A 15,107-nucleotide genomic window follows, 5' to 3' on the forward strand; every position below is an offset into this window, starting at 1 on the left:
GAAGGAATCCATAGCTTTTCATTTTCTGTGGAAGCAAAAATAGAAATCCTTTTCCCCAGTAACTTGTCCTTGAACTTAAATTTTGGAGTCAAAGCATTTTTAAAATATATAAATTGGATTGATCCAGTAGCATTTGTTTTAACAGTTATTTTCTCAGCAGTCAAAAGATACAAAGACAATATAATACCGTACAGTATCCAGATTCTCTCCATCTTTATGTGGCTTTTTTATTACTCTGTTTCTTTTACTTCTATTTTTTTTTTTCATTTTTTGAGAGAGGGTTTCTCTGTGTAACTTTTATCTGTCCTGGAATTCACTATGCATACCAGGTTTATTTTGCAATCACAGAGATCTGCTTGCCTCTATCTCCCGAGTGTTGGGATTAAAGGCGTGTGCCACCACACCCAGCTCCTCTCTGTGTTTTTAAAACCATTTTATTCTTTTTCTCTCCCAAGCCTATGTATATTTTAAAACACACTGTAAACCTTTAGAGGTTTTCTTAATGTGAATCTGTCTTTACTGTAAATCTTTATCTTTTTGTAGCCACAAGTCTTTTATCTGGTAAACAACATTACTAAAATGAAAGCCACAGTTGTTTCAACCGCGGTCTATCAAAGATGGTGGCTGGTACCTTTACCACCAGCACTGAAAGCTGTGCTCACCGCCTTGATCTACACTGCCATCCAGCAGCATGCTGTCCGCTTGGAGATGTGGTCACTGCCATTGCCAGCTCTCAAACACACCAATAAATTGTTAGCAGTGCTTTTTTATAGCCTTGCGGTTTTTTGCCGCTTATGCTGAGTCAAGAAACCTCCCTTAAAGGAGCTCTAAGTATTTCCACGTGGTGTCATCTTACTGGAGAAAGGGTCTGGATCTTACTTCTCCCATGGCCTACATCTTGACTCCTCTATAGTACCTCTCCCAGAATCTCCCTTGTCTCCTAGTCCCACTATCTTGCCTTCCTATTGGCCAACAGTTCTTTATTCATTAAGCAATCAGAGAAACATATTTACAGAATGACATCTCCCATCAGTCTTTCCTATCCATCTAGTACACAGAGTAAGAGTGACAACCTCCATACAGCCTTCTCCCAGTCCATGGCCACCTCAGGCCTGGGCAGGCACTGGATCCAACCAAAGCCTTACTTGCCAGCCTCCACCAACAACAAGGGCCCTGTGGCGGCCCTCTCCCAAATTGCTGCCTCTACCCCAGCCTGCTCTCAGCTTATATCCCAGCCCCTAGGAACTCAGCACACTTCAATGCCTTTATGAGTGGAACATCAGGGCCCCAAAGGACAGTGCTAGATAGGAAGAGCCTATGACTATCATCTGAGATCCTGGGGAGTCCACCACACACACACACACACACACACTCACACACAACCAGCAGGAACATGCCCTGGAGCCTACCCAGGATTGGAATGGCCAATGCTTTTGTTCCCCTCAGTGCCCAGATCCTAGGAACTGTCAAAGGACACATGAATTGTCTCCAACAGTGCACACACATTTCCACACTTTGGGTTGCAGCAAACACCACAGGTACAGAGGCTGCCAGAATTCCGGCTGCTTGGCTCTGCTTTTTAGCTTCTTGGGAAATGGGGAAATGGCTCATAGGTAGCTGACAGGGCAATTGTCACCAGTGCCTCCTTCTTTAGCCTCCTCACCATCAATGGCAAGTTAGTAAAGGAGATACTGCCATAAAACAGGCATTTCTCTCTCCCTCCCTCCCTCCCTCTCTCTCTCTCTCTCTCTCTCTCTCTCTCTCACACACACACACACACACACACACACACACACACACACAGAGCTCCTCCTGCTAGCCTGGGTGGAGATGCTGCCCCTCCCTCCCTCCTCCCTCACCTACCAGGCTCAATCTGGCTCTGGCTCAAACTGCTTTTCTTTCTAAAGCTGCCTTATGACTGCTGGCTTAACATGATGGGATGAGCCATCTGGGGACTTTGGTGTCTGATCAGATTAGGGAGTTTGGGATTGAAATGGGCACACCTCACCTTTCTAGTCCACCTCAGGATAGTCTTGGTGCTGGGAAATTCCCAAGAAGCTGCTTAGATGCTAATGGAGAGGCCAGGAGGAGCAGAGCAGGCAGATACTGAACTTAGGGGCAGGGTCTTACAGCGACCAGGCACCAGGGGGCAGCCTTACCCTATTCTTACCCCAGTATCATCCATGAGTCACACGCCCTACCCACCCCCACACCAGGCAAAGGGTGGACTGACCAGAGTTATCATTTAGTCCCTTTCTCTACCTTGGTGACAAATTATAACCTTGATCCTCTTCCAAGCAAGCTACCTTTGGTCACTCTGGAGACAAATAGTAATTGATCACACCCAAAGCTGATACCTTGACCCTCAGCCAGCAGGCTAGATCTTTGGTGAGGCCTAAATGTCTTGAAGAGACAGTTCAGTGCTTCTGGCAAAGTTCCACAGAACCCCTTGAAGAACTCCGTTTCCAAGTCAGCGCAGAGCTAGTCCTTCGGGAAGCAATCGCACAGGGAACCTACTTTGCTGCAGGTAGTAAGAAACTTTGCACCTGGGTATCCGACTTTCCTTAGGTTCTAACTGGGAGATGTGAGGCAGGTTGGAGGGACCTTGGTGAAAGGAGACTCCAGGCCAGAAACAGCAGAGAGAAGGGAGAAGGACTTAGGATGTCTGTACATCAGCCAGACACTCAGAAAACCGTGAGGGGACTTTGGCCCCACCCAGCCAGGTGATCCTGGAACGAATGGCGGTTTGGCTCACTGACCAGCGCCCCAGGTAGCAGCCATCCTGCTCCGGAGTAGAGCTGCGTCTCTCGAGGAGGAGGAGGAGGTAGGCGGAGTGACGGGGAGGGCGGGATGGAGGGGGGAGGGGGAACAGCCGGGTCGTGGGGGTGGGGCGACAGTGACATCACCGGGAGTCGGTTCTTAAGCAGCAGCCGGTCGCACCGGGAAAGAGACGGATAGTTGGAGTGTCTTGGCGAATTTCTGAGTCCGCCGCGGCCCGGAGAGCGGCTGTAGCCGCCGCCGCCGGGAAGGAGGGGGCGAGGCACGCCCGGAGCCACCGAAGCCGCTAACGCCAGTGGAACCGCGGGTGAGCAGGACAGCTGCGCGGGGCAGGGCCGGGGCCGGGGCCGGGGCCGGGGCCGGGGGGCGCGGGCCTTAGGCCCCTTGCTCCGGCCGCCGCTTGCAGACCTTGGGCTTCCGATGCCACCCGCGACGCCTTAGGGTGATCCTGCAGCCGAGCGAGCAGCCGCCGCCTCAGCAGCCGCCGCCCGAGCCGCGGGCAGGAGTCTCCGGAGCCGCCGCCGCCCGGTCAGGCTCCACCGCCGCCCGCGCGCTCCCGGGCCCCCGACACACATGAGATTCTTCAGGCTCACTTTCAAGTGCTTCGTGGACTGCTTCTGACTGCGCCGCCCCCGTCGTCCCGCACCCCGCCCGCCCGCCGCCCCGTCCCCCGGCCCGGCCGCCCCCGAGGCCCCCGGGCGGGCCAGCGCTTTCGGGGCCCTCTTTCCAGGTGCCGCCGGAGCTCCTTGCCAGCCCACCACCTTCGAGGCGCCACGACCCCCGGGCCCGGCCTCGCGGCCCCAGGGACCATGGCGAAGAAGAGCGCCGAGAACGGCATCTATAGCGTGTCTGGTGACGAAAAGAAGGGTCCTCTCATCGTGTCCGGGCCCGACGGTGCCCCAGCCAAGGGCGATGGCCCCCCGAGCCTTGGGGCATCTGCCGGCCGCCTTGCGGTGCCGCCGAGAGAGACCTGGACACGCCAGATGGACTTCATCATGTCGTGCGTGGGCTTCGCTGTGGGTCTGGGTAACGTGTGGCGCTTCCCCTACCTGTGCTACAAGAACGGCGGAGGTGAGCACCCCCGCCCCTGAGCATCCTGGCTTATCAAGGGTCAGGTCCCACCCCCAGTCTGCCACATGCCCACCCGAGCAGTGGGGTGAAAAGTCCAGAGGGTGGGGAGGCCCGCCCAGAGCGCGTGGGGGCCATGGTGCCCCCCTCGCCGACCAAGCACTCGGTGAACCAGAGGGCCAGCCTCCACCTCCCTCACCGGTCATGTGCCTGGCAATGTAGGGGGAGGCAATCAAGGAGAGCTTCCTGATGAACTGAGGGGTTGGCTCCCAGACTTCCATCCGAGACTGGGAGTGATTGGCCACTGAGGTGGGAAGGGAAGACCTGCCCCCAGTGGAGGGGTCTCTGGGAGGTGAGGAGCCCTGGCTGCCCCCATGGGTCAAGCACACAAGTGACACATTGTGTCCCCCCCCCAAGTGTGCACACAGGAACACACACACACACACAATGGGCCACTCTGTCCCTCCCCCACGCTCTCCACTCCCCTCCCTTTTCTCTCTTCTTTCCTCTCCCCTCCCCTCCGGCCCAGGCTTGGAACACTGGGTGCTTGAGCCAGACTTGGGAAGTCTGCGGCCTGGCCCGCCTGGCGCCGCCACTAGACACACAGCATGCACATCCCATGCCCAGTTGCCGAAGCCCAGCTTAGCAACAGTAGTGGCCACTCGCCTGTCCTGGGACTACAAAGCAGAACTGGATTGCTGGAGAGCTAAAAGCAGCTGGGTGATGTGTGGGAAACTGAGTCCCAGAGGGAAGGCCTCTAGTCCAAGGTCACACAGGAAGGATGCTGGGAGCAGGAGCCCGCCCAGCAAACTGCAGTAACTCTTGTTTCTTAGTAGTAGAGAGAGCTGAGCTGGAACAGAGTAGGTGTCCTAGAGAGCCGAGGGGGGAGTAGGTCAGAGCTGCAGCCGCTCTCCTTCCTACCACCCCATCTTTCCCTGACATGTCTACCTTTGTCTTACACCAATATCTCCACAAGCAAACACATCCAGTTTCCTCTGGTGAACCTCATGAGTGCAAAGTACAGGGTAGTTGGGCTGCGCAAACCCCCAAGTGTAAGCACCCAGCCTGGCACACAGGCATACCCCTTAGCCATTCCTACCAAAGACCTCCATGGTTCAGGGAACAAATACTGGCTAGGCACTGCTGCTGTGCCTCCTCTTAACAATCCTAAAGCTCATCTCCTAGGATTGTTCACCTTGAGCCTCTGAGTCAGTAGCCACTCCTGCACTGATTCACTCAGCGGGTGGTCATGGGACTGGGGTGCAGGCTGAAGCTGGGGCTCTCTGCCTAGACTTTCAATGACTGCTGATCTGGTCTGTGAGGCCTGGGCTCACAGGGCTCAGCTTGGCTGAGAGGTTTTGAGTTAAGTTCCCTCCTGCTGCAGGGGGTCATTGGGAGGCATCCTGAGTCTACTCCATGCTTCCTCCACTAGGTGTATTCCTTATTCCCTACGTCCTGATCGCCCTGGTTGGAGGAATCCCCATTTTCTTCCTGGAAATCTCACTGGGCCAGTTTATGAAGGCCGGCAGCATCAATGTCTGGAACATCTGTCCCCTATTCAAAGGTGAGCCACCCTGAGCCAATTCTCAGTTCTCTTTTCAACTACTGGGATGACGGTGGGTGGCCTATGTGAAGAAATCTTTCTGAGCATAACACTTGGGGACCAGGTAATACCCTCCCTAATTTGAAGAGTCAGGAACTAGGGTGGGGTGGCAGACTTGTTTCAAGGAGAAAAGATGGAGCAGAGACAGCTAGGCTTAGGGACAGGATCTGTTGAACACACTTGACTCACTGCAGAGGTCTTACTACTGTCCTAGAAACTGAACACACAGGGGTGAAGCAATTTGCCAAGGTTGCCTACTGAAGGAGTGAATATTTAGTGTATACTTTAGGTTACTAGAAAGCTCTCTCTCCCAGCTGATATGTAATGGTGACTATTAGGCAACATGAGTAGGCTTATCTTCTGTAACTGCAGGATGGCCTTGAGGCCTGGGAAAGGGGCAGCATTTGAAGCTGGACAATGAACACAATGTAGTAGCCATCTAGCGTAGGAGAGGACTGTCTTTAGCTCTGGACTAGATAGAGGAAATGAAGCATAAGAGAGTAGAGAAACAAAGCAAATGTTCGTGGGAGACAGGAAAGGTAGCTTAGTGTTGGGACATACACATTTGTGCTCAAAAAGCTTGGAAAAGCCTCTGGTAGGATAAAGGGAAGTTGAAAATACAGGGAGAAAAGGAGATATAGAAGGAGCAAGCTGTCAGGAACTCAGCAAGGAATCAGTGCCAGCTCTGGAAGGGGAGATAATGGGGGTGGTAGAAAAATGGCCAAAAGAAGCCCAGAAGGAAAGGAAGCTTCTCACTCCTCAGGCCTGGGCTATGCCTCCATGGTGATTGTCTTCTACTGCAACACCTACTATATCATGGTGCTGGCCTGGGGCTTCTATTACCTGGTCAAGTCATTCACCACCACTTTGCCCTGGGCCACATGTGGCCACACCTGGAACACTCCTGACTGTGTGGAGATCTTTCGCCATGAAGACTGTGCCAATGCCAGCTTGGCCAACCTCACATGTGACCAGCTTGCTGACCGTCGGTCTCCTGTCATCGAGTTCTGGGAGTGAGTGTGGTGCCTCTGGGCCAATCCCATCCTACTTCATCCCTTGGGCTCTCTATGTGGTTAAGCCGTGGGGGCACATGGCCAGGGATACAAAACAACCACTCCTGGGCTTTGTCTGTTCCCAATCCCCAGGAGTGCCTAGGCTAGTCCTGGGGCTTGAATAGACATTGTTCCTACAGCAACATGACATTTGCCATTATCCTATCATGTTGACCTGGTTAAGGAGCTGAGACTGCATATATGCAGAAGGTTGGGGTGAGAATGTTGACCTGATGGTGGGTCCTGGACTAGGGCTGTGGTGAGGGAGGTCCCATCAACTCCAAAGCAAATCCCAGTCACTATGCGCTCTGCTGACATGACCCTCGGGTGTGGGTGCCCTCCTTTTTTTTAACCCTAGGAACAAAGTCTTGAGGCTCTCTTCGGGGCTGGAGGTGCCAGGGGCCCTCAACTGGGAGGTCACCCTATGCCTGCTGGCCTGCTGGGTGCTGGTCTACTTCTGTGTATGGAAGGGGGTCAAGTCAACAGGAAAGGTACAGTTGGGGGCAGGCAGGGTGGAGACGGCATTGCCTGGGAGGTGTGCATGTCTGAAAGGGACATAAATACAACAGGAGGTGACTGGACTGAGGCTCACCCTGCTCCTGCACATTCTTTCTCAATCTCATATCCAGAGATAGTAGCCTTTAGCCCCAAGGGTGAAAACAGTCCAGGCAGTAGCTACCCTTCCCTGTGTCCACCACTCAATCATTTCCCTTTCCGTTTCCTCCCCAAGTCCCTTTGCTTCTCCCTACTCATCCCTAGATGCCTACGTTGATTTTTTTTTTTTTTTCTTTTCACTTGGGTGGACCTGATCTTTGGGGCTCTCCTCACCTGTGGTCTCCTTCAGAGGTTCCCTCTCAGGTTATAGATGAACCTACTTATTAAAACTGGCAAGGGACATGGATGGTCAGATGCCTAGAGGGTCAGACTGTAGTGAGTCAAGATTCATTCACAACATGATCCTCAAGTGCTGAGTGTCTGCCTCCCTCCCTATTCCTCTTTCCCTCCCTCTTTAGCAGTAACACCAAGATGTAAAACCGACCCATCCTCTTGCCCAGGTAGAATCCCTCAGCTGCCAAGGGCCCCACCAGGCTATTAAGGATGACCTGGAGTTTGGGGTTCCAGAGCTCTGAAACATTGCCACAGATTCTCCTTGATCATACTCCCCAAGCCTTCCTGCCCTCATATACTCAAGCCCCAAATTCTGAGCATGACTGCAGTTTGGGGAGACTGACCCGTGTGGCCAACTCACAGTAGCACTGGGAGCTAGCCACCAAACTTAGGCAGGAAGCCTCTTAAGGGTGAGCAGGGGTCCAGAACCTCTCTGAGCATCCTGGCTCCCTAGATTGTGTACTTCACTGCTACATTCCCCTACGTGGTCCTTGTGGTACTGCTGGTGCGAGGGGTGCTGCTGCCTGGAGCCCTGGATGGTATCATCTACTATCTCAAGCCTGACTGGTCAAAGTTGGGGTCCCCTCAGGTGAGGAAATGTGGTTTGTGGCAACAGGATTGGAGGGGGTACAACCTGTTGAACAGGGTCTCTTATGACCCTGCCCCATCCCTTCCAGGTATGGATAGATGCCGGGACCCAGATTTTCTTCTCTTACGCCATCGGCCTAGGGGCCCTCACAGCCCTAGGCAGCTACAATCGCTTCAATAACAACTGCTACAAGTAGGTACCCGCCTCTGCCCTACCTGCCCTGCCTTGCCCTGCCCTGGAACAGTGGAGCTGCTTAAACCAGAACATTCTGCCCTTCCCTCCCCCCCCCCAGGGACGCCATCATCCTGGCACTCATCAACAGTGGGACTAGCTTCTTTGCTGGTTTTGTGGTCTTCTCCATCCTGGGCTTCATGGCCACAGAGCAGGGTGTGCACATCTCCAAGGTGGCAGAATCAGGTGAGCTGCCAAACTTTGGCCCACTTCCAGAACTGGAGAACTACCCTGGTGTAGGGCAGGCACAAAACCATTCTGAAACATGACAGACAAGTTCAGCTAGCTGTTCAGATGGCTCTAAGCACCTGAAACAAGGCTGTTCTGTAAAGCCAGGGGTCCACCCACCCCTAGGGCTGCAGGGTGTGTCCTCATAGTTGTTGAGTGCTGGAGATAGAAAAGGAGATGCTTAAACTGGGCGGGAAAAGGAGATGCTTAAACTGGGCGGTAGTGGCACACGCCTTTAATCCCAGCACTTGGAAGGCAGAGGCAGGTAAATCTCTGAGTTCAAGGCCAGCCTGGTCTACAGAGTTCCAGGACAGTCAAGACTACACAGAGAAACCCTGTCTCAAGAAAAAGAAAATGAGATGTTCCTTCATTCAGTCCTTCATTTGGTGTCACTCCAGAGCAACCAGCAACTGCCATGGCTATTGGAGCCCAGGGAGAGTAGTGTTGAGGCAGGAACCCTGCTAATATGGGGTGAGGCTGCCAAGGACCACAGCCTTCAAGACCCCTGGGGTGAGATGCCTGTAGGACTTCAATGGGCCTAGCCATGCTGAGGCACAAATAGCCCCAGGTTTTTATTTTGTTATCTGGGGGACATGCATGACCTTGAGCATCAGGGTACTCATGATGGTGCTGAGAGCCAGACTCACCCTGCATCTTTGCACTCAGGGCCTGGCCTAGCCTTCATTGCCTACCCACGGGCTGTCACACTGATGCCTGTGGCCCCACTCTGGGCTGCCTTGTTCTTCTTCATGCTGCTGCTGCTCGGTCTGGACAGCCAGGTTTGCAGGAGCTCTAGGGCAAGAATGGGGTAGGGGCTGGTGGTCAGGGGGCTTGGCACATTGGGCAAGAGATGCATGGGGACATGGGGGACCTGCCTGAGCTGCCCTGGCCACAGTTTGTAGGTGTGGAGGGCTTCATCACCGGGCTCCTGGATCTCCTCCCGGCGTCCTACTACTTCCGTTTCCAAAGGGAGATCTCCGTGGCCCTCTGCTGTGTCCTTTGCTTTGTCATCGATCTCTCCATGGTGACTGATGTGAGTGGGGTTAAGGTGGGCTACTGTCATCTCCAGCCATAGGCCATCTTCTTTACTGACCTGATTCTGTTCTTCAGGGCGGGATGTACGTCTTCCAGCTGTTTGACTACTACTCAGCTAGTGGCACTACCCTGCTTTGGCAAGCCTTTTGGGAGTGTGTGGTGGTGGCTTGGGTTTACGGTAGGTCAGGGTGAAGGGCTGGGCTAGAAATTTTGGGGTGGAATGGAGATGGATGGTCTATCCATCCCATCCACCTCACCCTGTTACAGGAGCTGACCGATTCATGGATGACATTGCCTGTATGATTGGGTACCGACCTTGCCCTTGGATGAAATGGTGCTGGTCCTTCTTCACCCCATTGGTCTGCATGGTAAGGCTGGGGAAGCTAGGAAAGTAGAGTGGTGTATGTAGTAAGGCCCTGTGATTAAACACATCTGTGTCCACAGGGCATCTTCATCTTCAACATTGTATACTACGAGCCGCTGGTCTACAACAATACCTATGTGTACCCATGGTGGGGTGAAGCCATTGGCTGGGCCTTTGCACTTTCTTCCATGCTGTGTGTGCCCCTCCACCTCCTGGGCTGTCTCCTCAGGGCAAAAGGCACCATAGCAGAGGTAAGGTCCATACCCAACTCTTCCCTGGGAGGGGCAAACCATCATCCAAAAGCACAGCCAGCTCAGAATATAGATCAATGGCTTCATGTGGCATCAGGGAAGCAAGGCCCACCTCTCACTTTCCTGGCTCCACACAAGAACCAGTTAACCCTGTTTCCCATTGTAGGGAATACATCCTGTAAGGGTGCCCTAAGAGAACAGACCTGCCTTGGTGCCATGTAGTAGGAGCTAGAGAGGCAGAAGCTGTTGCCATGGGGTGGAATAAGTGACTCATGGAAGGTTCAACATGCCCTCCTCTTCCACAGCGCTGGCAGCACCTGACCCAGCCTATTTGGGGCCTCCACCACTTGGAATACAGAGCTCAGGATGCAGATGTCAGGGGCCTGACCACCCTGACTCCAGTGTCTGAAAGCAGCAAGGTTGTCGTGGTGGAGAGTGTCATGTGACAGGCACCCCCCAGCTCACATCACCAGCTCATCCTTTGGTAGCCATAGCAGCCCCTGCTTTAGCCTCTACCTATCCCTCCAGGGGGCCTGCCTTTCCTTGACAGTTCGGGGGTCTGCCTGGGGAGGGGAAGGGAAAGAAGCACCATGAGTGCTAACAAAAATAACCTTTTCCATTTTTAATAAAATGCCAAAAATATCACAACCCACCAAAAATAGATGCCTCTCCTCCCCAGCCCCTTAGCCATGCTGGTACTTGCATTGCTCCAGGCCCCACCTCCTGTCCTTCCTCCCAGTCCCCAGGACCCATCTCCTAGCCTTGCCAGCCCTTCCTGCCTGCCTCCCAAGCTCTGCTCTGTAACACACCTTCACCCTAGAGACAACAGTGGCAGCTTGGGGAACAGGAGAGGAGGGAAAGAATACGGTGGGGCAGGAGGGGAGGCAAGAGAGGGACAGTGGAACCAAGGCAAATGTTTCAGCTGGATTAGACCCCTCTTCCCACCCCTATTCTAGAAGCTAGAGAGCCAGTCAGCAATGGAACCTTGTGTTCTTGCGCCAATTGCCACCAATATTAATTGTGTGAGCTTGGGTCTGTGTGTGTGTGTGTGTGTGTGTGTGTGTGTGTGTGTGTGTATGATGCGTAGATCTCTTATCTCTTAGTGAAGGTGAATATTAGAAGTAAACAGAGCCTCTGGGCAAAGGAGGCTTGTATTTTGCACATTTTATAAGGAAAAAAAAACTGAGTGAGACTTCTGCTTGTATATTTCTTAAAAAGCCCCAACCATCCCCAACTCACCATTCCTTTCCTTCACATCACATCCCTACCTTTTTTCCTGACCCTAGCCAGGGAGTATGAATTTATAGATTTAATTTTCATAGGTGAAACAAAAGCTTCAGGCTGTTGAGTATGTGAGTCTGTTGTGTGGATGTTTCATGTGGTCTCCAGACTGAGACTGGAGTGGGAAAGTGGGGGCCTCTAGGGTATCCCCATGCTATCTATCCCTTTGCCCCTAAGTCTGTTTGGGGTAGAAGGGTACAGCATTGTCCCAGGGCTCTGGGTCTCCTCACCTGGCATGCTCAGGCTTGCCCATACCCTGCTCCTTGGGTTGGGCATGATTGCAGGGATCACTCATGGACACAGCCCAGGGAAGGGATCCTGGGCACAGCTCCCACCTCTAAGCTAAAGGCTAACGTATTTTTGACATCTCAAGTCTTCCGTGTAACAGCTTAAACTCACATCTGTGTCCCATCAAGCCTGAGATAGCGAAGTAGCCCTGGAAAGGCATCCTTCACACAGGGCTAATCTAAGCAAGGGAGGTAGGGCTGGGTAAGGGTGCAGGCCTTTGGGGACATTCTTACTGTGCTAAAAAAGCCACTGCAAACATAGCAATAAAAACACTTCATTTTCCAAAAATGGCTCCTGCTTCTGCTTCTGAACGAGGGATGAGGTGGGGATACAGGTGTGGGGACCTTCCTCCAGGATCTGCATTAGGTAAGGCCCATTCTGAAAGACTACCCTGGCACCATGTCAGAAAACTGGAAATAGAGCAGGAAAGGAACGGAGTCATAAAGCCTCAGTCTCCTAGAGTGAAGAGCATGGGGTGACAGTACGCTCAATAGGAACAAATGCAGCAGAGGTTGGCTGCAGCCTTGTGTTGCTCTTAAGCATTTTACTGAACGAGGGAACCAGGCATGGTAGCATGTGGCTATAAGCCCTTTACTTCAGATATTGAGGCAGGCTGAGCTTTAGTGGCACACGCCTTTAATCCCAGGATTTGGGAGGCAGAGGCAAGTGGATCTCAAGGCCAACTTGGTGTACAGGACAGCCTCAAACAATACAGAGAAACCCTGTAGACAGGGCAAGTAGCCTTCCAAGATCTAAAAGTAAAGGGCACACCGGGATCACACAGACTATGCACACTACTATCTGGACTTATTTGTGGCACTGGAGTGGGATAGGAGAGGTTCTTTGCATTGTGGTCTACTTTGCTGGCAGAGCCAGAAGGGGCTGTGGGTGACTTACATGATGCAGGACTGGGGAGTCAATACAAATACCAGAGTTTTGGCTTGAGCCAGGTCCTGTGATGAAGACAACTGGGAGTTGGCTTTGGGCATGTCAACTGTGAAATTTCATGCAAGTGGAGATCTCTAGTTAGCAAATAGACATAGGAGTTTACAGTTCTGGAAAGCCTGGCCTGGAGCTAAAACTTCAAGTTCTCACCACATACAGGTAAGTCCTACATCTGGAAGGGCTAGGGGTAGAACATTAGTGGGTACAAAGGGAATACTCTCCTGGGCCCTGGCTGGCCTTCAGGGGTCAAAGATGGTGCTATAGTTCACTGTGTACCAAAGGACAAGAGTGGCCTTGAACCACATGTAAAACCCTCATTTAAAAAATGGAATAAAAGAAGTCAGCTGGGCCAGGTAGCATTGCTGTCAAAGCAGCTACTTAGGCTAAAGCAGGAGGACCAAAGTTTTAAGGCCAGCCTAGTAGCTGAGGATGATCAGTAACAGAACATCTACCTACAAGGCCCTGGGTTTAATCACCAGATTGCCAACTGTGGGGGTGGGGTAGGGGGTGGTAGAGTTAGCTGAGCCTGACAATCCAGCTATTGGGGGAAACTAAGGCAAGGTAATCATAAATTCAAAGTCTTCCTGGGCTATAGGGTAAGTTTAAAATCATCCTGGGCAACCTATCAAGATTGTCTCAAAACATAAAAAGAGCAGGATATACGTAAACATATACAGCTCAGAAGTGTAGAACATTTGCCTAGCATGTGCAAAACCCTAGGTTCAATGCCCAGTGGAGGGAGGGCCCCGAATGTACATGAATGAGTTAAAGTATGGTTTTTCCATAGAATACAGTATTACTCAACCTGAAAAAGGAAATTGAGATATATGCTACATGGGTGGTGGTCCTAAAGGCACGATCGATGAAATGAGCCACTTCTAAAAGAATTCTGTATGATTCTACTCACAAGAAACTGATGAGTAATAGGGGCTGGGGTTAAGGGAATATGGTTTAATGAGGACAACTGCAATATGGGGAGATAAGTACTTAATTGTGCAGATGGTTGATGTCAAATTCTACATGTGCAAGTGCTTAATGCCATCAAATGTGCACTTGAAAATGGTGAAGATATTTTGTGTAAATTTATGTTTTACCATAATACAAAAAAGTGACAGAATATAGGTCTTGGAAGACGTGGGACGTAGTACCCGCAAAGGTCAGCCTCTGATGAGTATGTGGCACCACAGGGAGGATGGTGACCAGACAGCACTAGTTCTGTCCTGTGCAAAGTGGTTCTGTTCCATGCAGAGCAGGAAGCAGTCATCACCTGGCCACTTCTCAGCACTCTTCTGCTCTTGTCCAGGGTGCCACTCCCAATGTCCTGCTTGCTCTCGTCTCTGTAAGTCTCAGCCTTTAAGTCACAGCCTCAGGTTCCGTCTACTGGGTATCTATTCTGGGTGAGAGCTCTGGTCTACACTCAACTCCACTTCAGGCTAAAGGCCTTCCCAGTAAACTGTCCTAACACCATATACAAGAGATGGTGACATCACAGAAAGGCAACTTCAGAGTTCATTATGTGCTCCACCAGGTGCTACAACACTAGATGGGACCTATTTACTCAGGAAATCTGCTTCTATACAAGGGTTTAAGAAACTCAGGCCGAAGGGAGGCACTCAGAGAGCAGAGGCAGGTGGATCTCTGTGAGTTCAAGGACAGCCTGGTCTACAGAGTGAGTTCCAGGACAGGTTCCAAAGCCACACAAAGAAACCCTGTATCGACCCCCCCCAAAGAATCTGAGACCAAAAGGAAAAATGGAATGGTGAACCATTGGACAAGATGCCCCAGAAGCTGGGCCAGAGAGGGTAGTGGGCAAGGTCAGAGTAGAAAAGCAGGACATGTGATCTGGACTTTAGCCTTGCAAAGCACCAGACAAGCAAGCCTAGGGAGGCCAGAAGTAGTCAGGAACACTTCCTGGAAAAGCGGACTAGTCCCATGTCTTAGCATAGCAACCAGAGGGTGTTACCAGAATGCCCCTGCCCCAATGTGCAACAACACCTTTAGATTGCTGGGAAAGGGGTGGATTCCTTACAGAGCAGACATTTTTCTGAGGGTGGGGAAGAGTGGCAGGATGCTTGAGAAGGCAGCGGCTTGGCCTAATCTCAGACAGGTCAGACAGGAGTAGGAACATAGTTATCTATCAACCATCTAGCCAATATCAACATCTTTAGGAGTCACTCCAATTCCAAGAGACACTTATAACTTGCTCCCACAATCCCTACACCTAGTCTTCACAGACAGCAGGCACAGCACACACCCTAGCAGAAAAGCTGATAAAAGAGGGTAGGGTTAGGGTGGAGGGGTGACAAATACCTAATCAGGGACAGGCCCTTTCTTGTCCCCTGCTGGAGGGCAGCTTAGCTGCATGTTGATCTTGCTCTAAATAAGTAAGCAGTAGGCCATGGACCTTTCAGCAAAGCAAGCCAATGTCGAGAGGCGAACCCCATCCAGTAAGTCTTCATAGCTGGTGGGCAACAGAGAGCCCCAAGCACTGTGCAGTCCCTTCTTG

General features: G+C 52.0%; 1 protein-coding gene across 1 annotated transcript; it reads left to right on the top strand.

Moving 5' to 3' along the window:
* The first annotated feature begins 3,219 nt into the window (after positions 1-3,219).
* Slc6a8 (solute carrier family 6 member 8) lies at positions 3,220-11,944 on the top strand. The gene is made up of 13 exons (XM_051178292.1): positions 3,220-3,849; positions 5,279-5,410; positions 6,213-6,462; positions 6,860-6,992; positions 7,844-7,978; positions 8,067-8,170; positions 8,271-8,395; positions 9,104-9,216; positions 9,333-9,470; positions 9,548-9,650; positions 9,740-9,840; positions 9,917-10,087; positions 10,393-11,944. The coding sequence occupies exons 1-13, from the start codon at positions 3,588-3,590 to the stop codon at positions 10,531-10,533; spliced, it is 1,908 nt and encodes a 635-aa protein (XP_051034249.1). The 5' UTR covers positions 3,220-3,587; the 3' UTR covers positions 10,534-11,944.
* Positions 11,945-15,107: the final 3,163 nt, after the last annotated feature.

This window comes from Phodopus roborovskii, unplaced genomic scaffold, assembly GCF_943737965.1.
Source record: "Phodopus roborovskii unplaced genomic scaffold, PHOROB, whole genome shotgun sequence".
Lineage (NCBI taxonomy): Eukaryota > Metazoa > Chordata > Mammalia > Rodentia > Cricetidae > Phodopus > Phodopus roborovskii.

Bases quoted from the DNA above. Each gene is read 5' to 3' on its own strand.
- Slc6a8 (XM_051178292.1), top strand. From the start codon at position 3,588: ATGGCGAAGAAGAGCGCCGAGAACGGCATCTATAGCGTGTCTGGTGAC. The intron at 3,850-5,278 runs GTGAGCACCCCC...TTCCTCCACTAG, and splicing joins GTGCTACAAGAACGGCGGAG to GTGTATTCCTTATTCCCTAC. The intron at 9,651-9,739 runs GTAGGTCAGGGT...ACCCTGTTACAG, and splicing joins GGTGGTGGCTTGGGTTTACG to GAGCTGACCGATTCATGGAT.